The following is a 27,100-nucleotide window of genomic DNA, read 5'->3' on the forward strand; positions in this document are numbered from 1 at the left end:
CCTTGCGACTTGGTAGCGCCGAGTGTCTTTTGGAGGAAGTTTTTCCTTTAAAATGTTCCTTATTTGCAAAGCAATGAGAATAGGATGTACAATCCGCTTCTGCTGATTAAAGTGATATGCGGCATGCCTATATTCTGTGTGTGACTGCGGGTGTATCTGCATGCTAAATGCTATATTACACTGTCAGCGGCTGTGACACTAACGTAGCATATCGCATACAGATACACCCGCAGTCGCACACAGAATATAGGGCCTGATTCAGAGCCGAACGCTCTGACCAGAGCGCTCGCTCTGAATCAGGGCCCTCCTCCATGAAAATGGAGCGGCCTCCTGGCCGCTCGCATAGCTGTGGGTGACCACCCACAGCATATGCGAGCGTCCATGATGATGGACCATCGGGCTTGCGACGGAGACCCTGCGGTAGGGTCTCGCTACCGCAAGCCCTGGAGTGATTTTGGCTCTATCAGAGCCAAAATCACTCCCACTGACATCACTAGTGATGTCAGTGGGGCCGGCGTCAGATGGTAGGCGTTCCCATGGGAACGCCTCCGTCTGGCAGCCACGCCCCCGGCACGACCACCAAAGGGGGTGTGCTGTCAATCAACATCGACAGCACGCCCCCTTTGGTGCGAGACCCGGAGCGACGGAGAGCCCGTCGCTCGCCGGGTCTCGCGCATGCGCACGACGGAGCTCCCTCCGTCGTGCGCATGCGCAGTGGGGGAACATCGACCCGCTTGCGAGCGTCCTGCGCTCGCGAGCGGGTCTGAATGACCCCCATAGACCACAGATACACGGTCCTTTCACACAGGTTTTCCTATGTAGATTATAACATTACGAAGATACCCCTATTATCCATTTATTTGGTTTATGTCCGTATATCCAAGGGGGTGTTACCACCGGAAGTTACATTACATAGCACAAGGAGAAAAGTGTGTCACTATTGGGTGCATTCCTAGGAATAAAAAGAATTTCTACTTCAGGGCCCATAGGGTATCCACAGGATACCTTGGGGTATAGGTGTGACGTCAGTCATCGGGCACCATAGAGTTAAGCTTTCAGCCTCCCAGGATGCACTAGGGTCCCCCTCCTATACCCCGCCCCCGAGCCAAGGCACCTCAGTTTAGTTTGGTGCCCGGCCGAAGTCGGGTGCACCTGTTGGAGTGGGGGCTAGAAGAGCCCCTGAAGTTTTCCTGCATGCAGCTGTGGCTGCACATCTGGATGTACAGCATGGACAGTCAGTCCTGACGTCCATGCTGTCTTCCCTACACCCCCGCCGGTACCAGAACGCCGGTACCGATCCGGGGATGCTGGTGAGCATCTGGGGTCACAGCTAGCGGTGACCCCAGATGTTCCGGACCATGGCCGGAATCAAGGGGGACAGCGAGGTAAGCAGCGGGGTCCTGCGGTGGGTCCCCGCTGTTACATGGTCCAGAGTCCCCAGGCAGGGGGCTCCCTGGGGACTGGCTGCAGCGTGGAGCCAGGTAAGAACCTGCGCTTCCACTACCCCCCTGGGACAGCGGACCGCAGCAGAGCGGTAGCGCTGCGGCGTCCTGGGGGTTAAATGCATGCCAGGGGAGCGCGCCTTCCCTGTCTCACAGCCGGCGCCTCCCCCGCTGCACACAGTCCTCTCTGCACACTGCCGACTGGTCCTGTAGCAGCGCTCCCCCCCCAGGCCAGCCTCCTCTCTGCTCCTCGGCGGCCATCTTCCTGAACGCATGGTGAACGCTGCTGGAAGCCTGGACGGAGGCTTCGTGGTCTGGGTCCCCCCGCATACCTCTCCTCCGCTGTGGTCAGGTCTGTGTATGCAGCGCTGTGTCCTACCAGACCCTGTGTCTGCGTAGTTGAGTGATCAGCGCTGGTTAGTGCAGGAATTGATTTTCTTTGCATTGTTTGTGACTGTGCTAGCGCTGCTGCCTGTATCTTTTATTCTGACTGTCAGCTTTATTTCTGTCCCTGTTCTTTCTGCTAAGCCCTTGCGGTGCTGCAGGGAGGTCTCTCGCCTCTTTAAAATACAATTGGTGAAAGGGGTCACATACTTGGTACCATTATGTCTGAAAGTGATTTTCCTCTCCGGCAACTGTTTACTTCGTGTAAAGTACCTTTAGCGGAGGGGGAGGGTAGCGTGGAGGGCCTCTGCCGGCAGTGTTTGTCAATGGCGCGGCCTATTACGGTTACAGCACCGGTACAGGAGCCGCCCTGGGCTTGTTTCGCTCAGGCGCTTACAACCTTAGTGGGCCAGTTAGCTCCGCAGCCCGCGTTTACGCAGATGGGTTTGTTCCAGCAGTCAGTGGTGTCGTCACCCATGCAGAGTTTCCCAAGACAATTGGTGGTACCCCGCAGTCTCCCTATTTCCCCTCTCCCGGTTTCTCAGGAGCCGGCGTGGGTTAACTCCCTGACGAGTTCTGTACAGCACTTGTCGGATGTGTTGCAGGGGGAGGCTGTGATGCGGCCACATAAACGGCCGGTGGCGTCTCTGTCGGCTCCTTATGAGGATGACGAAGAGACGTCTGATGATGGGGAGATTCTGGATCCTTACGATCAGGAACCTCTCCATACTAAGGACGCTGACACTAGGTCCAAGGTATATATTCCTGGACTTATTCGGGCAGTCCGCACAGCCTTGGTGATTGAGGACGAAGTTCCCCCAGCTGCTAAATCCTAGTATGCCTTTTTTAAGGATGTGAAGGGTGACGCCACAGTCTTTCCTCTTTCGGGTCAGTTAGTGGACCATTTAGAGGAGGCGTGGAAACAGCCCGGCAAGCGATACCAGCCGCAGAGGCGCCTGGCGGTGGCTTATCCGTTCGCGGATAATTATTTTGCTAAGTGGGAATCCCCTCCACAGGTGGATTCTCATGTGACACGTCTTGTCCGTAGTGCCACATTGCCGATGCCATCCATGTCCTCCCTTAAGGATGCTACGGACCGCAAGGTGGAGATCTGCCTGAAGTCCGCTTATTCCCTTGCGGGGGGGGGGCAGCGCGGCCGGCTATGGCCATTTGCTGGGTTGCCAGAGCAATGGAGCGCTGGGCGTATTCAATGGAGGCGTCCTTTGATTCCGACTGTCCGGCCGAACAAACGGAGTTGATTGGTAATCTCTGTGATTCGGCCACTTATGTCAACGAGGCAGCCTTAGACATTAGTACCCTGGTGTCTCGAATTTCTTCAGCAGCGGTGGCTGCTCGTCGCACCTTGTGGTTGTGATCCTGGAAGGCGGACGCTGATTCCAAAAAGGGTTTGGAGGCGTTGCCCTTTAACAGAGAAGTTCTCTTCGGTCCAGATCTGGACAAGATTGTGGCCACGCTGGCGGCAGCCAAATCGGCATGTCGGCCGCTGTTCCTTCTGGTTCAGGACCATCGTCCTTTCGGTCTTATAGGGCCCAGGGCAGGCCCAAACCACAGTCTTTTCCTCGACAGACTGGTCCCAAGAAATCAGCCAAGCCCCGGAAGCAGGCATGGAGTACCAGACGTCCGGCCCCTAAGCCTGATGATAAGCCTGCAGCCTGACGGTCCGGGCCTCCCTTTGGGGAATCCCAAAGTGGGAGGCCGCCTGCTGCAGTTCGCCCGGTGTTGGTCGGTCACCACGACAGACACTTGGGTTCTCGAGGTGGTCTCCCACGGGTACACCCTCTCTTTCCGGCACAGACCCCCGACTCGATTCTTCACCACGGGTCTACCATCAGACCGGAACAAGGCCACGGAGCTGCGGAAGGTCTTGCACACTATGCTCCAGGCTGGAGTTATAGTGCCTGTTCCATTCTCCCAGAGGGGCCAGGGTTTCTATTCCAATCTTTTTTTGGTGCAGAAACCCAATGGGTCATATCGTCCGATTCTCAACCTCAAAGCTCTCAACAAGTCTTTGCGGGTGCCGAAGTTTCGGATGGAGACCCTACGGTCCATCATTCTGGCGCTGGAACCTGGGGACTACATGGTGTCATTGGACATACAGGACGCTTACCTGCATGTCCCTATTCTTTTGCGCCATCAACAGTTCCTCAGGTTTGCAATCCGCAGCGACCACTTTCAGTTTTGGGCGTTACCTTTTGGCCTGGCGACAGCACCGCGGGTGTTCACCAAGGTCATGGCGGCTTCTCTGCGGCTGCAGGGAGTCCGCATGTTGCCGTACTTGGACGACCTTTTATTAGTGGCAGGATCTCCGGAGCTCCTTCTGCGCCACTTGGACCTGACCATTGCGCTACTGCAACGGCACGGCTGGTTAATAAACTGGCAGAAGTCCACTCTAATCCCGTCTCGGCGGATTCTGCACCTCAGAGCCTTATTGGACTCGGGTCAGCAAAGGATCTTTGTGACGGGGGAAAAGATCTCTGCTTTGCAGTCAAGGGTGCACAGTTGTCTGCACAGCCGCCGGGTGTCTCTACACTCGGCGATGAGGTTACTGGGCTCCATGGTGTCGGTGTTCGACATGGTGGAATATGCCCAGTTTCACTCCAGACCTCTGCAGCACCTGATCCTATCCAAGTGGAACGGGCTGCCTCAGTCTCTGAAGTCCCAGACGATAGTGCTCACCCCGGAGGTTCGCCTGTCCCTTGCCTGGTGGTTGCAGACGACCCATCTCAGCAAGGGACGTCCATTCTGGGTACCAAATTGGGTCCTGTTGACAACGGACGCCAGTCTTCGGGGCTGGGGAGCAGTTTCGGGTCCACACTTGTTCCAGGGCAGGTGGACGCCGACAGAAGCGGAGCTTCCAATAAATATCTTGGAACTCCGTGCGGTCTTCAATGGTCTCCAGCAGGCACATCGGGTTCTCCAGGGTCGCCCCGTGGCCTACATAAACAGGCAAGGTGGAACCCGAAGTCGGGCGGCTCTCGTAGAGGTGTCTCGGATCCTGGTATGGGCGGAGCGCAATCTTCCGGCCATATCAGCGGTCTTCATCCCGGGAGTGCTAAATTGGGAGGCGGACTTTCTAAGTCGCCAGGACGTTCATCCGGGGGAATGGTCCCTGCACCCGGACGTTTTTCAACTGCTGGTGGACAGGTGGGGTCTTCCAGAGATCGACCTCATGGCGTCCCGGCACAACAACAAGTTGCCGGTGTACGGGTCTCGCACAAGAGACGAAGAGGCGTCTCCGGTGGATGCTCCGTCCGTCCGGTGGACGTTCCGGTTCGCATACCTGTTTCCTCCGGCTTCCCTTCTTCCACGGGTAATCCGGAAATTCAAACAGGAAGGAGGGACGCTCCTGTTGATAGCTCCCGCGTGGCCCAGACGGCACTGGTTCTCAGACCTTCAGGGTCTGTCCGTGGACAGTCCTCTGCGGTTGCCGCTACGACCGGACCTTCTGTCGCAGGGTCCTTGTCTTCACCCGGACCTGACTCGGCTGTCTTTGATGGCGTGGCTGTTGAGACAGCCATGTTGAGGTCCAGGGGGTTTTCCAGCTCTTTGGTGTGTACCATGTTACGAGCTCGGAAACCGTCTTCCGCGAGGATATACCATCGCGTGTGGCATACGTTCTCCCAATGGTGTCGACCGAGAGGTTATGCACCGCGGGAGTTTCGTCTGTCTCGGATACTCGCCTTCCTACAAGTGGGACTAGATCATGGGCTTCGCCTTGCTTCTTTGAAGGTACAGGTTTTGGCCCTGTCTGTCTGCTTTCACCGTAGGATTGCTACAATCCCGGATGTGTGCACCTTTATGCAAGGTGTTCTCCGCTTTCAGCCGCCCTTTGTTCCACCTGTGGCGCCTTGGGATTTGGCTGTGGTCCTGAGGGCTCTCCAGGGACCGCCGTTTGAACCACTGGGCTCAGTGGATCTTAAATGGTTAACAGCTAAGACTGTTTTCCTTCTGGCCATAGCTTCGGCCAGACGTGTTTCTGATTTAGGGGCTCTCTCTTGTAGACCCCCTTTCTTGATTTTTCATGGGAACATGGCAGTGCTCCGCACTCGACCTGAATTTCTTCCCAAAGTTGTTTCCCAGTTTCATGTTAACGAGGAAATAGTTGTTCCGGCCTTTAACTCACCTGGTCTTTCAGTGGGTGAGGCCACTTTGGATGTTGTGCAGGCCTTAAGGACTTATGTTGACTGCACTTCTTCGTTTAGGAAGTCGGACGTCTTGTTTGTCCTCTATGGCTTCCGTAAAAAGGGTTGGCCTGCTTCAAAGCAAACTTTGGCAGCCTGGATCCGTATGGCTATTTCTGAAGCTTATCTTCATGAAGGTCTGCCGGTTCCTCCTTCTTTGAAGGCTCATTCCACTAGGTCTGTGGGTCCTTCGTGGGCAGCTCGACGTGGTGCCTCTGCAGTCCAGATCTGCAAGGCTGCTACGTGGTCCTCTGTCCATACCTTCGTGAGGTATTACAGGTTTGACACCTTCGCCTCTCAGGATGCTTCCTTCGGGCGGCGGATTCTCCTTTCAGCACAGGAGCGTCCTCACCCTTAAAGGATACTGCTTTGGGACATCCCCAAGGTATCCTGTGGATACCCTATGGACCCTGAAGTAGAAAATATGAGATATGGTAAGAACTTATCTTTGTTATCTCTACTTATACGAAGTCCATAGGGTTCCACAGGACTCCCGCCCTGTCGCACCTGTGCTGAAGATGGGCTTTGGTCTGGTCACCGGTTTTTCCGTCTACCTCTGGTGAGCGTGTGATTCTTGTGTGTATCCAGATCTTCTTTCTCTCTCTTCCTTCTCCTCCTCCGGCCTATGGCTTGGTAACTAACTGAGGTGCCTTGGCTCGGGGACGGGGTATAGGAGGGGGACCCTAGTGCATCCTGGGAGGCTGAAAGCTTATCTCTATGGTGCCCGATGACTGACGTCACACCTATACCCCAAGGTATCCTGTGGAACCCTATGGACTTCGTAGAAATAGAGATAACAAAGGTAAGTTCTTACCATATCTCATATTTTTAGATGTTTGAAATAAATTATATGTTTTAATCCAGTGCGCCCAATAGTGACACTGACACTGTAACGTAGCATTTCACATGCAGTCGCACACAGAATACAGGCATGTAGCATATCATTTTAATTCAGTGCACCCAATAGTGACACTTTTTTTTTTCTTTGTGCACACAGAATATAGGCATGTCAGCAGAAGCTGCATGTGCATCGCATCACTTTGTAAATAAGATGCATTTGTAAGGAAAAAGTCGCACGAAAAGGTGATCGGTGCTACCGAGTTGTGTCACGACATGGTGCGACTAGCTGGGGTGTTTAACGTGCAAGTAGTCTAGATGGAATCGGTATGATTTGCGTCCGGCGGATGGAATCCCGACAGCGGCAGCCCGACATGGCTGAAAATCCAGATCGTCCCTAAGGTAAGTATTGTCTAACCTAATTCCCTCCCCTAGCCCTAACCCTCCCTTAGGGGTGCCGAACCCTAACCTTCCCCCCCAGTGCCTAACCCTAATCCCCTCTCTAAGTGCCTAAACCTAACCCCCCTTCCACATCGCCTAATCCTAAATCCCCCCCCGGGGGTGCCTAAGCCTAACCCTCCACCCCCACCGCTATTCGCCCTCGGTGTCCCTTTGATTGGGATGCCGGGCGCCGGTCTCCCGGCATCGGTAAAATGACAGGCGTCTAGATTTAGACGCCTGTCATTTAACCCTCGCCAGGATTAAGCAGTCGGGAAGCCGGCTGTCGGGATTAGGTTCGCCGGCTTCCCGACAGCATACCGTCTCGATGTATGTGGACATATCTATACACTTTTTTTTATCTATACACTTTTTCCTTCTGGCTCTGGGTACCTCTGACAATAAGCCACCAGCCTCTGGGACTTCATAAGAAAATCATGGGTTAACTTGCAGATGTTCCTGTCATTACAAACCCTGCACACCTCTTAATTAGCACTCCCAGGTTCTTATTGTTCTACAGGTCACGCTTTTTGACAGCCTGGTACCAAGAGGAGTAGCGTGTAGCCAGGGTGCCCGGAGCATGTGCGTGCTACGTCACCCCCTCCCCCCTTAAGTGTTCCAGGGAGGAGGCTGGTCCAAATGGGACTAAAGTAAAGAGAAGTAAAAATAAAAAAATTAAGATATGGGGCAGCCCCCTGCAGTGGTGCCCATATGCAATGCCCCCTGTAGTGGTGCCCATATGCAATGCCCCTGTAGTGGTGCCCATATACAATGCTCTCTGTTGTTGTGCACCCCTGTAGTTGAGCCCTTATGCGATGCCCCCTGTAGTGGTGCCCATATACAGTGACCCTTGTGCCCCAGGAGAGGTCCCCCTTATGCAGGCCTCCAGTAGTGCCCCCAGTAGTGATCCCCCCCCCTATGCAGTGCCCCTTATATAGTGCCCCCAGTAGTGGTCCCCCCTATGCAGTGCCCCTTGTGCCCCCAGTAGTAAGCCCCTTTATTTAGTGTCCTCAGTAGTGGTACCCCCTATGCAGTGACCCCAGTAGTGGTACCCCCTATGCAGTGACCCCAGTAGTGGTACCCCCTATGCAGTGACCCCAGTAGTGGTACCCCCTATGCAGCGCCCCTTATATAGTGCCCCCAGTAGTAGTAGTCCCCCCCCATGCAGTGCCCCAAATAGTGGTAACCCTTATGCAGTGCCCTTTAAATAGTGGCCCCAGTTGTAGTTCCTCCCTATGCAGTACCCCCAGTATTGCCCTTTTATATAGAGCCCCCAGTGGTGGTCCCCCGATGCGGTGCCCCTAGTAGTAGTCCCCTCCCTTTGTAGTGCCCTTAGTAGTAGTCCCTTCTCCCCCTTGTAGTGCCCATAGTAGTAGTCCCCCCCCTTGTAGTTCCCCTAGTAGTAGTCATCCCCCCCTTGTAGTGCCCCTAGTAGTAGTCATCCCCCCTTGTAGTCCCCCTAGTAGTAGTGTTCCCCCCCTTGTAGTGCCCCTAGTAGTAGTCCCCCCCTTGTAGTACCCCCAGTAGTAGTCCCCCCCTTGTAGTGCCCCCAGTAGTGGTCCCCCTCGTGTAGTGCCCCCAGTAGTGGTCCACCCCCAGTAGACACACGTAATAAAAATAACCACTTACCTGAATCCCCGCTCCCGCCGCCGCCATCCACTCCTTCGTCCGTCCTCCCGGGCTGCCCGCTCTGCATTATGGGAGAGACGTCATGACCACAGTGGTAATGCTCCTTATGTCGTGCCTCCAGGAGTGGTGCCCCTTATGTAGTGCCCCCTGTAATAGTGCCCCTATTAGTAATACCCCTGTAGAAGTGCCCCCAGTAGTAGTGCCGCCTGAGTAATGCCCCATGTAGTAGTGCCCCGGTAGTGAAGCACAAAAATAAAAAAAAACGAATACTTGCCTTAAGTCCCGCTTCCACTACCGTCTGGTCCACCTGGCTGCTCCTCTGAACTATGTGAGAGACGTCATGATGTCTCTCCCATAGTGCACTGCACACTGCGGGAGCCGGGATCTGCAGGGATAGAGCCGGGCACCTGCTGCTAACAAAATCTCAGCGGGCACCCATCAAATGGAGCCTCCCTGCGGCGTCTGTCTGAGGTGGATCGGAGGAGGCGGAACTGGTTAGTGTCACGGCCAGGGTATTTCAGCATGGCGCTAGGCGGGTGTTACCTGTGAGGTCGTTGTGGCGTGGGCTGTCTGGTGGCGGAGCTGGTGTCTGGCGGGGGGCTTTGCCTGCTCGCGTTGTTGTGCGGGCCTGTTGTCACTCTGCGCTAGTAAGGCCTGGCGGTGTCTCCGTTCCGTTTGGCATGGGCGCCGCCATATGGCCTTCAGGCCATGTGATGCGGCTGGCCAATCCTGGTGAGTCACATGTTCCCTCCGGCCAGTAACAGCACGGCATGGGGTATTTAGGAAGGTTCAGTGCCTTTCTTTGCCAGTGCAACGTGTATCTCAGCCTAGCTGAGAGGGAGTTCTCTGTGCTTATCCTGTTCCTGTGAATTCGCCTGTCTGCCAGTCTGCCTGTCACCTCCTATCTTCCGCTGGACTACCCCACTTCCTCCACCACCCTTGCCCATACCTGAGCCTGCTGACATCCTGCTCATTTGTCTTAGTTCACTACCTGCATACCTGGCTTATTATTTTCCTGCATCACTACCTGCATACCTGGTTGATTATTCCAGTCTCACTACCTGCACACCTGGACAGTTCTAATTGTTTCTACTTGGACATTAACCCATTACTCCCACCACAGAACTCTAGTGCACGTTTATATATACCTGGACTCTTATTTACTGCCATATTTTATGTCTACTCAAGCACGTATTAAAAAACCTAATTTTATATTCAAACCCACTTCTGTGATCACTCCTGCTACCACCCCAGGTCCACAAACAACCCAGAACATAACAGTTTGCACTGGCCACATGGAGCCGGCTACGGATCAGGAGTCAGGAGTGGATTTGTTCTGGTGCATTTCTGGTCGTTTAGAAAATCTGGAAAACATGCAGCATCAGATGGCTCAATATCCTGTCTAAGCGACAGGATAGTTTGCAAACTTCCTTTTCTACCCCTGGAGTGCCAGCAACTACATCCGCACCAGCTTCTGGGAATACAGGAGGCAGATCATCTCCCCGCTTACATCTTCCTTTACCAAGTAAATTTGACGGCAATCCTAAACTCTGCCGAGGATTCCTAAATCAGTGTGACATACAGTTTACCCTGCAGCCTGACAACTTTCTAACTGCAAGAACTAAAGTGGCTTATATAGTCTCTCTGTTATCCGGCCAGGCCTTGGAATGGGCTTCCCCACTCTGGGAGCGCTCAGATCCACTGCTGGATAATTACACAGGCTTTGTGTCATCCTTCAGGAGGATTTAAATGTAGCTTTAATTCCTAGGCTCCTCCCCCCTGCAATCCCAGAATTCCTGTGTTCTTTAAGTGCCTAAGGTGAAGGGCACATTTTAGGAGGGCTGCTACGCAGCTCTTTATTGTGGCCTAGTGTTTTCTATATTTCTTTGTAATACTATTTTTATTTTTTTTAAGATGTAAACTAGTATATATTTGGTTTTCATTTGCATGTAGAAAGAAAGGATCATTTGTATTTCTGTTTTGTGAATGAAGGATACCTTTAGGCCTATTTCACACTTGCCGGTTTTGCCCGGCTGGCAAAAGACAAGGCAGAAGCCGGCCGGGTTTTTTTCAGGCACTCAGTGGCTGTCACATGCAGCGTCTTTGAGCCGTTTTGAATGTTTTTTATTTTTTCTGGGCATGCGCAGAAGCAGGAAACTGAGAAAAGCCTGCCGGCGAGTGTGAAAGGAAACCTTGTTTCCTATATACCACTGGCTTGCAGGGCCGGCATGGGAATGGCACGGCAGCCGTCCTTCTCAGTGGATATTCTCTGCTGCAACACGGTGACCGTGCCATGCCCGGGCCTTCTGAAAGGAATCGCCTCCTTACATGATTAATTAAATGTAACACCCGGCAAAAAAACGGGCAATTTTTTTTTTTTTGCCGGCTGGCCAAAACCGGCAAGTGTGAAATAGCCCTCAGTCCCTTGTTAAACAACTTTTACTTGAAAAATGTAACTGTTGTATTTGGGGAATCGAGAAATCTCAACACAGCTAGGCCCCATGAATCCTTGGAATGTTATGAAATAAGTAAGTAAATTTAACAGCAGATAAAATGTAACTAATAGAGATAATAGCTTGACCAATCATGTTAGAGATTTGCAGACATAGGTATAAAATGGAGAAGCCACGTATCCACTAGGCGATTAAAATGAGCAACTGAACGATAACTACATCATTATCGTTCATTTGCACTAGGGATGTGCAGGCTCGGATAGGTTCGAGTTTGCACGTGGAGTTCGGATTTTTCCCTCCAAAAAAACGGAACTCAGAACGAGGCAAAACGTCATCTTGCATGGACGAACATCATCATTCCTGGACAAAAGACCAGGAATGATGATGTTCGTCCATGTAAGATGACGTTTTGCCTCGTTCTGAGTTCCGTTTTTTTGGAGGGAAAAATCCGAACTCCACGTGCAAACTCGAACCTATCCGAGCCTGCACATCCCTAATTTGCACATTAATCGTTCACAAAACAAGCATAAAAATGTTGAAAACGACCAGTGATGCGCGCTCCCACTGGTCGTTTTCGACATCAATCATCGCCTGAACGTGCTGGCCAATCTGCCGATAACGACGGATTGTGCATGGTCAGGGATGAGGGAGGGTGCGACATATCGTTCAGTGTAGGCACTGCACATTATGAGGAACGACTGTGCAATTACAATGTTGTAATCGTAATGTCGTTTCTCTATCTGCTAGTGGATACGTACCTTAAAAATTAATTAAATGTGTCCGCATTCATTGTAACTTGAAAGCCGTGCTGTAACATCCTAGAAGATATGTAACATTCCTACAGTACGCCCTGTGTCTGCATATGTAACAGACTTTCTTATTAAGATATCTGGAGAATCTTGTGGTGTTTTAGCGTAAAAAAAGGAACCCAGAAATGTTCAAGGATTATGCTGTCAATGCCTTTATTTGCCCCATGGATATAAATAAAAACCACTACATTTGTATTTTCATGATATTGGGCATACAGTAGGTGATATTCATTAGGTCATGCATTATTTAAACATTTTAAAAAATCCTGAGTTTATAGGCACCATACATATCCCAGAAAAAAGTGGAGTAGACTGCGCTACTGTGACTAGATAATAACATGTGCTTGATTGATAATTGATAACACCTTAGCCTCTCTGAATCAAGAAATAAACAACATTTATTATAACATACAATAAAAATTAAAAATAGATAAAATGTATATCTTAATTAAGAGTATAATTCAAATTGTACAGTTGTTGCAACAACTCATATGGCCATAAAAAGTATCCACTCGTAGATTTTTTACCCAATGCGGGATATTACTTTGTTGTAAGTTCAATTAGTGACAAATAACGGGTCAAAAGCTCACCATTTCTCATATACACATAGTGGGAGCAGTCTGCACAAGCTTCATGTAAATATCCAGTTAGTAATTGTAATATACCGGACTCATATAGTGGAGATATAGTGGCGGCTGGAATAGGGCTTATGTCCGCTCTGTGCCGCAGTCCCGGGTCGCTCCCCCGTTAGCAGCAGGCAATGGGCTGGACGTAGCCCTCAGTGTTGACGGAGCCGTAAATTGCCAATTGGTATAGATGGTAAGTTGGCGGCTGTAGTGGGACTGGCGCCCGTCCTGCGCCGCAGACCCAGGTAGTCTCCCGTTGCCAGCAAACAATGCGTAGAGCGACAATCCACCAATAACTGAGCCGCTAGCCTTAACACTCCGGTGTGCTGGGAGCTCCCGTCTCTCCGTGCCTCGTGGATGATGGTGGCAGAATACAAGCCGCTGAGTTGCTGAACACTGATCACAGTGTTTAACCCCTTCGACGCGTTTCGCTCCTCTCTTGGAGCTTTTTCAAGAACTTTTTTCTGGGTTGTGTTCTTTATATTTGTCAGATCAGCAACTGACATTTAGATTTTGCAGCACTGTGCACTTGGATACATATTTAGTACTTTATATTCTACCGATATATTGGTTCTTTTAGCCCCGGGTACACTGGGGCCGTCTCCTTGATTGACCTCAGGTGACATAGGTTGTTTTAGTTGACCATACATATCCCTACAAAGATTTGAGGATCACATAGGGTTGATGTCACCAAAAGGTAAATAAGGGCAGACTGAATGGGTCAAGTGGTTCTTGTCTGCTGTCAAATTCTATGTTTCTATTTTGTATGGTATGTACAGTATTGTATACATTGTGCAGATCTCTCCATTCACCAGTCCACCCCAGCAGCCGAGTTCCATAGGACACCATGAAGGGGGATATAGTGATCTATTTTCTGCCAGTTCTTCCAGAACTATGAACATCACCAATCAGATTTTGTTTAGGATTAGTTTTACTATTAAATTTTTTGCAAACAAGGCAAGTTTGATGGCCACTTACTATGCGTATGGGCACATTTAGCGCCCAATGTGTTGTTTTTTTATTTATTTTTTGCTTTTTAAAATCTTTCATCTGGATTGCTTAATTGCGGTTTCATTTTTTGTTAACTTTTGTTTAGTTCAGGCGTTTGATTAGCCCAGACGACACAGGGATATGTATAATTTATGATATTAGTAATGGATGTACTGTATCTTCACCCAAAGCGAAGCAATGCATTTTATTGGCTGCAAAAAACTTAATGTGACACTGGTGTCCCCGTTTTAAATCTGTTTATATAATGGGTCCCCTGGCTATCTTTAGCTATAACTGTATTACTGTATATTTTTTTTGACTGGGTAATAGACAAGCAAACTAACCATCGTTTCTGTTTTTGCAGCACAGCCAAGTACAGTGTGTTAACGTTCCTACCTCGCTTCCTCTACGAGCAGATCAGGAGAGCTGCCAATGCTTTCTTCCTCTTCATTGCCTTATTACAGGTATTCCCCTTACAAATAAGTTAATGGTAAGAAGTATAAATAGCTGCGTATGGGGATTTAGACACCAATGATTTCCCTGACTTCCTCATACTAGTTCCTGTTGTCCATCTAGTGCACAATGAAATGGCCCACACAAAAGTCAATACATTAAGGCTCTGATTCAGAGCCGGACGCTCTGACCAGAGCGCTCGCTCTGAATCAGGGCCCACCTCCATAAATATGGAGCGTCCTCCTGGACGCTCGTATAGCTGTGGGTCACCACCCACAGCCTATATGAGCGTGCAGGATGATGGTTGCGATGGTCTTGACCATCGCGACCATCGCCAGTGCGAGCAGAAGCCTGCGGTTGAGTTTCTCAACCGCAAGGCCAGGAGTGATTTTGGCTCTATCAGAGCCAAAATCACTCCCACTGACATCACTAGTGATGTCAGTGGGGCCGGCTTCTGACGGTAGGCGTTCCCTTGGGAACGCCTCCGTCTGGGAGGCACGCCCCCGGCACGCCCACCAAAGGGGGCGTGTTGTCAATCAACATCGACAGCACGCCCCCTTTGATCAGACACAACGAGCGAAGGAAAGTCCTTCGCTCGTCGCGTCTCGCGCATGCGCACGACGGAGCTCCCTCCGTCGTGCGCATGTGCAGTGCACACCATCGACCCACTTGCGAGCGGACAGCCGCTCGCGAGTGGGTCTGAATCAGGCCCTAAATCTACTATAGTACAGTATATGAATATTTAATTGTAGGCTCTCGGCAGCAGGGCCCTCTGCACTAGTGTGCTCTTCCTCTCCTTACCTACGTTGTCCTCTCCCTCTTGGTATTCTGTGACTACTGACCCTGTCTGCTACACCCATCAACTGCGGTACAGATTCACTCACACTTTATGTCCTGCTCTGTTTGCTTTGTACTTTTCTATGCACATTGGGCGTGATTCCCTACGGATCGCTATTGCAATCGTGGCTGCGATTACGCACGCAGGTCTGCTGCGAAAATATGCTGATGAATGCAATCACAAGGCCGTCGCACAGCCAGCATAGAGACGCCCTCTACCGCCATCTCACATCAGTAATACCTTGCAGTCCTGCATATACATCGGGAACATCGAGTAACATCGGCCCCTCACGCACAATTACAACAGGTCTGACCTTCCTCTGGAATTGCTAATTTCGTCGCATGCAGTGAGTACTGAAGCTGCGTATGTCGTCGCAGTGGCTAATTTATGCGCGCACATGCAACGACATTCAAGCGGACAGGCACGCCTACGTTTCTCCAACCACTTCCCCATCACCACCCCCAAACGCTGACGTTCTGTCCCTTGGTCTGCGATGGCTTTGTATAAGCGTAGGCTATCGCAATGCTGCGGTGCATGTGCAGTATACACCATTGGCAGATTTGCGTACGCTGTTGCAGTTGCGATTCATAATGAATCAGGCCCCACTATACAGCAGTGCAGACCCTTTGTGGTGCCCTCTAAGTAGGATAATAAGTAATCATTTTATATTGTCTGCTATAAAGAGAAGGGGCAACCCCAGGTTGGGAGCCTCAGCAACTGGCTGGGGACCTGAGGGGCGTGGTGATAGATCAAACAATCAGGGGCGTTTCTAGAGAGGAGGGGGCCCATGTTCCCCGCACACCCTGCACCCATTATAGATACGCCCCTGCAAGCAATGAAAAGAGGGGAGAAGTGGACAAGCTGAAAAGTTGCCCATAGTAACCAATCCGCCTCAAAGTAGCTTTTATCTATTACAGTCTATATAATGGTAGGTAGCAGCTGATTGGTTGCTATGGACACTTCTGCAGCCTTTACACTGATTGATACAACTCCCCCATAGTCACATAAGAGGAAGTTAGCCAGCGATGTGGCATTACTGATTATACCACCCAGTTGTGCTTAATGATGCTAATTTTATTTTATTTTTTAAGTGTTTATTCTTCACCTTCAACCTACATTAAGCCAATTATTTAATTAGGAACATTCAACCTGTGTCCTCAAAACCTATATTATGCAACGTCTCACTTAAAGATATTAAACCTTTAATCATGTCTCCATGGTGACATTCCACCTTCTTTTATATAACAATCCATAAACAAAGAAGCAATATTCTTTCCACACATCTATACCTTAAGCTTTTTGTCCATAGACGTTTAGATATGTTCTTCTCTATATTTACTGCCTAATTTTGCATATTGACTACTATTGAAACTCAACACAAGTTGGTTGTATGCAAATCATGCTTACAAATCACTGCATATATGTAATGCAAATTCTTGGCAACACATAAAATAATATGCACTGAACACCTAATGGGGGGCATCCACTAGACGATTTTATCCCTGTCCAACCTCTTAACGATTTTCCCTTGAAGTTTCCCTTGAAATATGATCTTCCACTCTGAACAATTTGCAAAGGATTTGCAAAAGATTTGCAAAGGATTTGCAAAGGATTTGCAAAAGATCTGCAAACGATTTGCAAAAGATCTAACAATAAACTATGTTGTTTTAATCTGTAATTGAGAGCTTTCAGCTATAGTGGGCAGACAGTGGTTCATCGTTTGATCGTTCAGCATGAACGATGTGTAAACGATGTGTAAACGATGTGTAAGCGATTTGTAAGCAATCAAGTGAAATTGACCTGCATGTTCAGTCGATGGAGGAGACGATCAAACGACCAGCGGGAGCGCGCATCGTACATCGTTAGAAACAATTACTGCACGATTTGCAAACGATGTTCAAACGATGTTTGAACGATTATCGAACGATTTTGTCATAATCGTTCAACTTTATCGTCTAGTGGATACCCCCCTTAACACTTAGATATTTTAGCAGTTTTTATTTATTTATTAATTAACATTTATTGTGGGTATCATAAGGGCGCAATAATTAGCTTGCTGCCAACACTGAGTTTCAAGGTTCAATGCCCACCAAGGCCCTGTCTGTGTGGAGTTTCTATGTTCTCCCTGTGTGTACATGGATTTCCTCAGAGTGCTCAGGTTTCCTTCCACAATCCCCAAATATACTGAAAGCCGATCGGACTGGCCCAGAGGGTTACAGGGGAATACCGTGGTGGGCCCCACTGCCTGAGGGCCCACCCCCTCCTTTAGGGGTCTAGTTCCAGACTGTATATTTTACATTATACTGCCCAAGCTAATGGTGCATTCTCTTCAATGCATTGTAGTTATCAATCTGGTGTTTACTATATATACTTATAAAGGTACCCAGGGTCGTAACTAGAGTGGTGCGCCATGGCACAGGCACCGCAGGTCAGGGGGCACTGTTTGGGCCTGTCAATTTTCTGTTTATTATCATTCTCACTTGTAGCTTCCTCTTCTCTTATCCCCAGCATCTCCTGGCCTCACCTATCTCTTCCCTGGCCCTTCCCCATGAGGCCATGGCCCTTTTTTGGGTGCGTGTCTTATGTCTCTAATTGAAAAATAGTGAGCGGGGTGCGCCAATGCTCTTTCTGGCACAGGGCACCAAAAAGTCTAGTTACGGCTCTGAAGGGACCCAGACCATACACCATGGCCAAGTCTCTGTGGTGGTTATCCACACTTCTTCTGGAGGCTGGTCACACTTCCTAAGCATGGGTCCCAACAACTGCAATTCCCCTGGTGGGCCCTCATTGCCCAGTCAGACACTGACTGGAAGGTTAGTTGTCTTCTGACAAAAAATGAATCCTAGTGTATGTGTACATGTGGCAGGAATATAGCCCCACTGAGGCATGAACTGAGGGCCTGATTCAGAGCCGGACGCTCTGACCAGAGCGCTCGCTCTGAATCAGGGCCCTCCTACTTAAAAATGGAGCGGCCTCTTGGACGCTCGCATAGCTGTGGGTGACCACCCACAGCTTATTCGAGCGTCCATGATGATGACCATCTGACCATCGCGACCATCGGGCTTGCGACGAGACCCTGCGGTAGGGTCTCGGTGACCGCAAGCCCTGGAGTGATTTTGGCTCTATGAGAGTGATGTCAGTGGGGCCGGCCCCAGACGGTAGGCGTTCCCATGGGAACGCCTCCGTCTGGGCAGCCACGCCCCCGGCACGCCCACCAAAGGCAGCACCATCACCATCAACAGCATGCCCCCTTTGGTGCGAGACCCGGAGCGACAGCTTGGCTGTTGCTATCCGGGTCTCGCGCATGCGCACGACGGAGCTCCCTCAGTCGTGCGCATGCGCATTTGGGTACCATCGACCCGCTTGCGAGCGTCCTGCGCTCGCGAGCGGGTCTGAATGAGACCCTGATGTCAATGACTAAATATTCTCTGTAAAGCACTGTGGAATCTGTGTGCGCTATATAAATACTTATAAATAAATATAGCGCCACCATATTCTGTTGTGGTTTACAATTGGGAACAAGTGACACTGATGGCCGGATTGCAGATTGCTAGTATGTTTCCACCTCCATCTTTGCAATTTGAACTTTTTCATGTGTCTCTGGTGACAGGTTAATCTTGTTGATATAATTAAAGGTGTTTACTGTGAGAAAGAGATAATCTTTCCCATAGTGTTAAGCCGGGTACACACTGGAGCGATGTTGGCAAGATATATCACTCCGATTCGGCCGGAAACTATATATGTGTACCGCCAATATGCGCGCTCCCACGGATGCTTGCAACATTGGACGGCCGTGCTGCACGTTCCAACGATATTACAAGAGGCCCCTTTGCAGGCAATGAAGGACAGAACAAGGTGTCGTTTCGTCGTTCATTACCTCATCGTTCATTACCTCGTTCTGATATGTACCGATGATCTGATATGTCGGCCCGTCAGGCCGACATTTCGGATGGATACACATTGCTCAGTGTGTACCCAGCTTTAGAGCATGTTAGGCCTGTATGGCATAGACATCTGAGCTAGGGATGACCAGCACAGGATGGTCATTGAATAATGGCAACATTGCTGCCATCGCATGGTAACCATTGGTCATCCCTAATCTGATACAACTTCATGTTAAAAAAATAAATGAACTTCATGTAACTGCTGGTAGCAAATGGTTACTTACCTGGCGCTCAGTGTTCAGACTCAGGGCCTGATTCAGACCCGTTCGCAAGCGCGTTGCGCTCGCAAGCGGGTCGATGGTGGCCCAGTGCGCACGCATGGCATGTGCACTGCGTGTGCGCGAGCCCCGGAGCGAGCACAAAAAGCACTCGCTCTGGGACTCACTGCAAAAGGGGCGGCTGTCATTGTTGATTGACAGCTCGCCCCATTTTGTAGGCGTGGCCGGGGGGGTGGCTTCACAAACGGAAGCATTCCCATGCGAATGCCTGCCGTTTCTGAGCGGCCCCACTGACATCACCAGTGATGTCAGTGGGAGAGCTTCCGGCTCTATTTGAGCCAGAAGCTCTCTGGGGCTTGCGGCCATGAGACCCTACCACAAGGGTCTTGTCGCAAGCCCGATGGACCATCGCGACCATCATCATGTCTGCTCGCTATAGCTGTGGGTGGTCAACCACAGCTATGCGAGCGGAGAGGAGGCCGTTCCTAAAAAAAAACAGCGCCCGCCCTGATTCAGAGCGAGCGCTCGCTTTTTGAATCAGTGCCTCAGTACAAAGAAGTATCTGTAATACTTTAGAAGGCCAGGTGCGGCACGTCCTCCTTAGCACATTGTGGCAGTGCCTAGCTTCTTCATTGTACCCCTGATAGCGTGTGGTCATGCCCCCCACCCACTTGACCATGCCCCCTACAAGCATTTGGGTCTTTCCAACAATGTCTTGAACATGCCCAACAATGCTCCCCTCAGGGGATATGCCAGATTGGGCGAAATCTGTATCCTGTGTACAATAAGTAGGACTTTAGAATTAAGTGCATACACACATTACAATTTTTTTAACGATTTGTCGTTAACGACGTTGTTATCGTTCAATCGTTCAAAAAAATCGCTCAGTTTCTGAGATATAACGATGAACAATAATCTTTCAAGCTTTTGTACAACCGTTTGTAGTTTTCTTTCATCGTCCATTTCAGACTGTCCAACATAACGATTTTCATTAAGGGAAGGAACATTTTTCATTCATCGTTGTAAAAATCGTTCAGTACACTTCAAAAATTCGTTCACTTTTTCAAGGGAAAATCTGACAGAAAATCTGACAGAAATTTGTTGGTTACAAAATCGTTACGTGTGTATGCACCTTTTGAATTCACATACTGTATGCAATATCAGTGCTTAAAGTGGTCCTAGAGACGGGGTGGAACTTGAGCTTCCTGCCACCCATACTCTGCATTATTTTAATAAAGGGATAAAAAGGGGTGTGGTCTGGAAAGAAAGGGGCGTGATCACACAATTCAAATTATGCCAAACAGTAGTACAACCTTATTCACATTACACAGCACATATAACATGAATAAAGGACACTACTATGTGGTGCAATGTGAATCAGTGGCACTATGTGCTATGTAATGTGAATAAGATTGTACTACTGTGTGGCATAACATGAATAAGGGACACTACTATGTGGTGTAATGTGAATCAGTGGCACTGACACACAGTAGTGCCCCTTTTACACAATGCCCACATTAGTGCTCCTTATACAAAATGTCCACAGTAGTAATGCCCCTAATACACATAATGCCCACTGTAGTAGTGCCCCTTATGCAATGCCCACTGTAGTGGTGCCCACTGTAGTGGTGCCCACAGTGGTGGTGCCCCTTATGCAGTGCCCCCAGCAGGAGGAGTGGTGCCCCCAGTAGTGGTGCATCTTATGCAGTGGTAATGCCCCCATTAGTAGTTGCCCACTAGTGCTCCAGTAGTAGTGCCCCTGTAGTAGTGCCCCCTTGTGCCCCCAGTAGTAGTGCCCCTAGTAGTAATGCCCCTAGTGCCACCAGTAGTAATGCCCCTGTAGTAATGCCTGGTAGTGCCCCAGTAGTAATGTCCCCTAGTGCCACCAGTAGTAATGCCCCCTGTAGTAATGCCTAGTAGTGTCCTCAGTAGTAGTGCCACCAGTAGTAATGCCTCAGTAGTAGTGTTCCCAGTAGTAGTGTCCCTAGTAGTAATGCCCCTAGTGCCACCAGTAGTAATGGCTAGCAGTGTCCCCTGTAGTACTGCCCCCTGTAGTTGTGTTCCCAGTAGTAGTGCCCCCAGTAGTAATGCCCGCATTAGTAGTGCCCCCTACACAAAAAAAAGCAACCATACTTACCTTAAGCCCCGCTCTTGCATCCGCTGCCGTCCGTCTGGCCGCCCGCTCCTCGGAACTATGGGAGAGACGTCATGACGTTTCTCCCATAGTGCACACTGCGGGAGCTGGAAGCCGGAGCTCAGGAGTGAGCTCCAGCCTCTGGTTGCCGCTGTAGGGAAGGAGCCAGGCACCCGCTGGTAACAAAATTTCAGCGGGTGTCTGGCAACTCCCTGCAGCACAGTGCTGACAGGCCAGGTAAGGTGGGCTGAAGGAGGCGGAACTGGTTCCGTCTCCAAATACAACTGATGGTACGCAGTTCCACCCCATTCTGGCCCACTTTAACCCCTGTGTAACATAATTTGGTAGAGTATCTTAGGATCTTGCAACATGGAACAAATGGATAAATTACATTTACACTTTTATCCTCCTCTGTTTTTTGTTTCGTTTAGTAAATTAATAACCCTTGCTATTAAGCCCTACCTAACTTGTGCTCTATTACATCCTCAATTTGTAAAAAAAAAGATAACAAAAGGGTTCTGTTATTCTGGGCTGCTGAGTGCCCACTGAGCCCTAGGTGGAAGCCCAGGCTACATAATCCATCCAGGGCAGCCATCAGAAATTGTGGGGCCCGGGACTGAACACATAGGCAGGGCCGCCACGCACCCTCCCCCCCAGGTTTTTGCAACTCCAGCCCTGCAGTGTCTTTCCAGGTCCAGCCAGTCCCCTTCTGTCTCTCCGGCACCCCTTCCATCTCCCCAGCCAGCACCCCTTCTGTGTCTCCATCCCTGCGCTGTCTCCTTAGCCCATCTAGAGCCGTACCTAGTGTTTTTGGTGCCCTGTGCCAGAGAGTGCATTGGCGCCCCCCCCATCATTTTTTAAATAGGGACATAAGATAGTGCACCTGGAAAAGATACATGACCTCATGGGAAGGGCCAGGGAAGAGATGGGGCAGCCAGGAGATGCTGGGGATAAAAAAAGAGAAAGCTACAAGTGAAAATGATAATAAACAAGAAAATTGACAGGCCCAAACAGCACCCCCTGCCATGCGGTGCCCTGTTGCACCACCCTAGTTACGCCACTGAGCCCATCCATTGCCCTTCTGTCTCTCCAGCCCTGCCTTATCCCATTTTCAACCCTAGCCCATCCCCGCATCCCCATAAGACTTACTTTCTTCTTTTGTGGTTGATCCTCGCCCGCTTCAACCGCCAGGCCAGCGCAGTGGAATAAAGTTTTTTTTAGTTTGAGAGCCGGATCGCGTTTTCACAAACGCCATTGAAAAAGAGAGATTCCGTGGCGCAGCATGAATCACGCCGGCTTTCAAACAAATAAACCTTTATTGCACTGCGCCGGCCCAGCGGTAGGTGCTGTTTCCCTCTTGCTTTATATTGCACAGTTGCGGTCGGAATGGGTAGGTGGTGGGAGGTAAGAGCGGGTGGGTGGTAGGAGTGGGCAGGTTCCCCACAGTCTGAGTTTGCGGGCCCTGGACTTTAGTCCCGGCAGTTCCCCCCCTGATGACGGCCCTGGATCCATCTATGGGGCAGTCCCACTATTCATGATAACACCACCTGTCAAATAACTTGTACCTTGCACTTCACATTAGCAGCACTTCAGTTACTGCCACAATGCCAGTGGTATTCTTATTAGTAAGAGTATCAACACTATATTCAGGAATAAGGGGTCAGCTCCCAACTGTCATTTTTCAAACACAGCCTGTGAGATGACAGTTGGGAGCTGATTGGCTGGCACCTTATCACTTTCTTATCACTTTTCACTCTGTCTCCTAACACTGCTTAGTAAATAGACCCCATAATTTTATTACTCATAAGTGATCATTCTCAAATGACAAGTTATATCATTTATATCATATTAAGTTATATATTAATTTCTTTCTAGCAAATCCCTGATGTGTCTCCTACAGGAAGATACACCACTTTGGTGCCCTTAATCTTCATCCTCACAGTGGCTGGTATCAAAGAAATCATAGAGGATTATGTAAGTAATATCTGTGCTGCATGCTATAATTGCAAATAACTTTCTTCTGTCCTGCTGTTCTTAAACTACATTTGCCATGTACCAATTTGCTGGCCACTTAAGAATCATTGGGTATTTCTTTTCATCATCTAATTAGCAGTAAATCGATGAAAGCTAATTGCTGATTGGTCGCTACTGGTTGCTGTACATTTGCACTGTAGCCATTTATTAGTAAATCGTGCTCATATTGGGTTATATTTACTTGAGTGCAGGTTTTCAAAACTGGAGGTGTTGCCCATAGCAACCAATCAGATTCTACTTAATATTTATCTAGCACCTTCTAGAAGATAATAGCTAGAATCTGGTTGCTATGGGCAACATCTCCACTTCTAAAATACCCGCACTTTAGTACATATACCTCATTGAATCTTACAGATGTGCTCACATACATCTATCCTCCGTGCGCTACAAGTCTCGTCACACATAATGCGGGAGCTCAGTGCGTCTTTTTACCTTCAAATGCGTCTTATTCGCACAGCGAAAGAAATGATAGCACAAGCAGCTTCTGCTGATTAAAATGATATGCAGCATGTCTATATTCTGTGTGCTACTGCGGGTGTATCTGCATGCTAAACACTACATCACACTGTTGCAGCCGCTCACAAAACATAGGCATGCTGCATATCGTTTTAATCAGCAGAAGCTGCTTGTGCTATCATTTCTTTGCATTGTTGGGCGAATAAGACGCATTTGATGGTAAAAAGACGCACAAACAGACGCTCAACGCTACCGAGTGACGCCACGGCATGGCACGACTAGAATGGCTGTTTAACGCACAGGGAAGCTAGATGTATGTGGACTAGGGGTGTGCACCGGCCACTTTTCGTGTTTTGTGTTTTGGTTTTGGATCTGGATCTTTCTTCGTGTTTTGGATCTGGATTGGTTTTGCCAAAACCACCCTTCCGTGTTTTGGGTTCTGGGTTTTGTGTTTTGGATCTGTATTTTTTTTTTAAAAAAGCATAAAAACAGCTAAAATCACAGAATTTGTAGGTTTTTCTGCTCCTATGCTATTATTAACCTCAATAACCTTAATTTCCACTCATTTCCAGTCTATTCTGAACACCTCACACCTCACAATAGTGTTTTTATGTCCAAAAGGTTGCACCGAGGTAGCTGGATGACTATGCTAAGCGACACGAGTGGGCGGCACAAACACGTGACCCATCTAGGAGTGACACTGCAGTGGCAGACAGGATGGCAGTTTGAAAAACTAAGCCACAAACTGTACATAATGCAAAGAAAAAAAAGAGGTGCAAGATGGAATTGTCCTTGGGCCCTCCCACCCACCCTTATGTTGTATAAACAGGACATGCACACTTTAACAAATCAATCATTTCAGCGCCAGGGTCTGCCACACAACTGTGGCTGAAATGATTGGTTCGTTTGGGCCCCCACAAAACAAGCTGGCAATTAATGTGTCCCTGCACAAACTGGCTCTACGGAGGCAAGATGTCATCCTCATCCTCCTCATCCACTGTTTCCTCACCCTCTTCAGTGTGTACATCCTCATCCTCACAAAGTATTAACTCGTCCCCACTTGAATCCACCACCACAGGTCCCTCTGTACCTTCTGGAGGCTGGTCTCCCTGGAAGAGCTGATAATTAATTTTGATGAACATCATCTTCTCCACATTTTGTGGAAGCAACCTCCTACGCCTTTCGCTGACAAGGTTCCCGGCTGCACTAAACACTCTTTCGGAGTACACACTGGAGGGGGGGCAACTCAGGTAAAATAGAGCCAGTTTGTACAGGGGCCTCCAAATTGCCTCTTTTTCCTGCCAGTACAGGTATGGACTGTCTGACATGCCTACTTGGATGCTGTCACCGATGTAATCCTCCACCATTCTGTCAATGGTGACAGTATCATATGCAGTGACAGTAGACATGTCAGAAATTGTTGCCAGGTCCTTCAGTCCGGACCAGATGTCCAAACTTGGTCCTGCCTGCCCTGCATCACCGCCAGCGGGTTGCTTAGGATACCTAAGTTTTTTCCTGGCAGCCCCAGTTGCGGGAGAAAATGAAGAAGGAGCCGTTGACGTGTCACGTTCCGCTTCAGCTGACAGTGTGTTCACCAGCAGGTCTTTGCACCTCTGCAGGCTTGTGTCGGCCGGAAAGAGAGACACCACATAGGCTTTAAACCTAGGATCAAGCACGGTGGCCAAAATTTAGTGGTCTGATTTCAACAGATTGACCACCCTGGAATCCTGGCAAAGCGAATGAAGGGCTTCATCCACAAGTCCCACATGCCGAGTGGAATCGCTCCGTCTTAGCTCCTCCTTCACTTTCTCCAGCTGCTTCTGCAAAAGCCTGATGAGGGGAATGACCTGACTCAAGCTGGCTGTGTCTGAACTGACTTCACGTGTGGCAAGTTCGAAGGGCTGGAGAACCTTGCACAACACGGAAATCATTCTCCACTGCGCTTGAGTCAGGTGCATACTCCCTCCTTTGCCTATGTCATAGGTGGATGTATAGGCTTGTATGGCCTTTTGCTGCTCCTCCATCCTCTGAAGCATATAGAGGGTTGAGTTCCACCGCGTCACAACCTCTTGCTTCAGGTGATGGCGGGGCAGGTTCAAGAGTGTTTGCTGGCGCTCCAGTCTTCGGCACGCAGTCGCTGAATGGCGAAAGTGGCCAGAAAATTTTCGGGCCACCCAAAGCGTCTCCTGCACGCCCCTGTCGCTTTTCAGAAAATTCTGCACCACCAAGTTTATTGTGTGAGCAAAACATGGGACGTGCTGGAATTTGCCCAGATGTAATGCCCGCACAATATTGGTGGCGTTGTCAGATATCACAAATCCCCAGGAGAGTCTAAGTGGGGTAAGCCACTGGGCGATGATTTCCCTCAGTTTCTCTAAGAGGTTGTCGGCGGTGTGCCTCTTACTGAAACCGGTGATACACAGCGTAGCCTGCCTTGTAACGAGCTGGCGTTTCTGAGATGCTGCTACTGGTGACGCTGCTGCTGTTGCTGCGTAAGGTGATACATCTACCCAGTGGGCTGTCACAGTCATATAGTCCTTAGTCTGCCCTGTTCCACTTGTCCACATGTCCGTGGTTAAGTGGACATTGTGTACAACGGCATTTTTCAGGACACTGAGGACACTTTTTCTGACGTTTCTGTACAGTCTCGGTATCGCCTGCCTAGTGAAGTCGAATCTAGACGGGATTTGGAACCGGGGACACACTACCTCCATCAATTGTCTAAATCCCACTGCACTAATGGCGGATACCGGACGCACGTCTAACACCAACATAGCAGTCAAGGCCTCAGTTATACGTTTTGCTTCAGGATGACTGCTGTCGTACTTCATCCTCCTCGCTAAGGACTGTTGGAGGGTCAATTGTTTAGTAAAAGTAGTGGTGTTCCTACTTCCTCTCTGGGATGATGAACGACTCCCAGCAGCAGCAACAGCAGCAGCGGCAGCAGTAGGCGTAGCAATGCAGGATCCTCCGGAGGAATCCCGGATAGGAGAGTCAGTCATGCCAGTGACATGGCCTGCAGGACTACTTCCGATCCTGACTAAGGAGGAAATTGACGAGGAGGGAGTTGACGGTGTGGTTTGCAGGCGCTTGGATACAACAGGACAACGGGATTTAGGTGTCCCTGGACTGCTTACGGTCTTAGCCAAAGTTTCTGAACTTGACAGTAACTTTTTATGAACGCGCTGCAGGTGCCGTATAAGGGAGGATGTT

The 27,100-nt window shown here is 49.6% G+C and overlaps 1 protein-coding gene across 1 annotated transcript in view; it reads left to right on the plus strand.

Annotated features, from left to right (window-relative positions):
• ATP8A2 (ATPase phospholipid transporting 8A2) overlaps positions 1-27,100 on the plus strand; it is a 758,530-nt gene that overhangs the window by 91,439 nt on the left and 639,991 nt on the right. The window contains exons 3-4 of the mRNA XM_088460283.1: positions 14,175-14,274; positions 23,273-23,371. Coding sequence (XP_088316409.1) covers positions 14,175-14,274; positions 23,273-23,371 — 199 coding nt within the window. The remainder of the gene's footprint in view (positions 1-14,174; positions 14,275-23,272; positions 23,372-27,100) is intronic.

Source organism: Taudactylus pleione, unplaced genomic scaffold, assembly GCF_031769625.1.
Source record: "Taudactylus pleione unplaced genomic scaffold, aTauple2 ptg000043l, whole genome shotgun sequence".
In the NCBI taxonomy this organism is placed as follows: domain Eukaryota; kingdom Metazoa; phylum Chordata; class Amphibia; order Anura; family Myobatrachidae; genus Taudactylus; species Taudactylus pleione.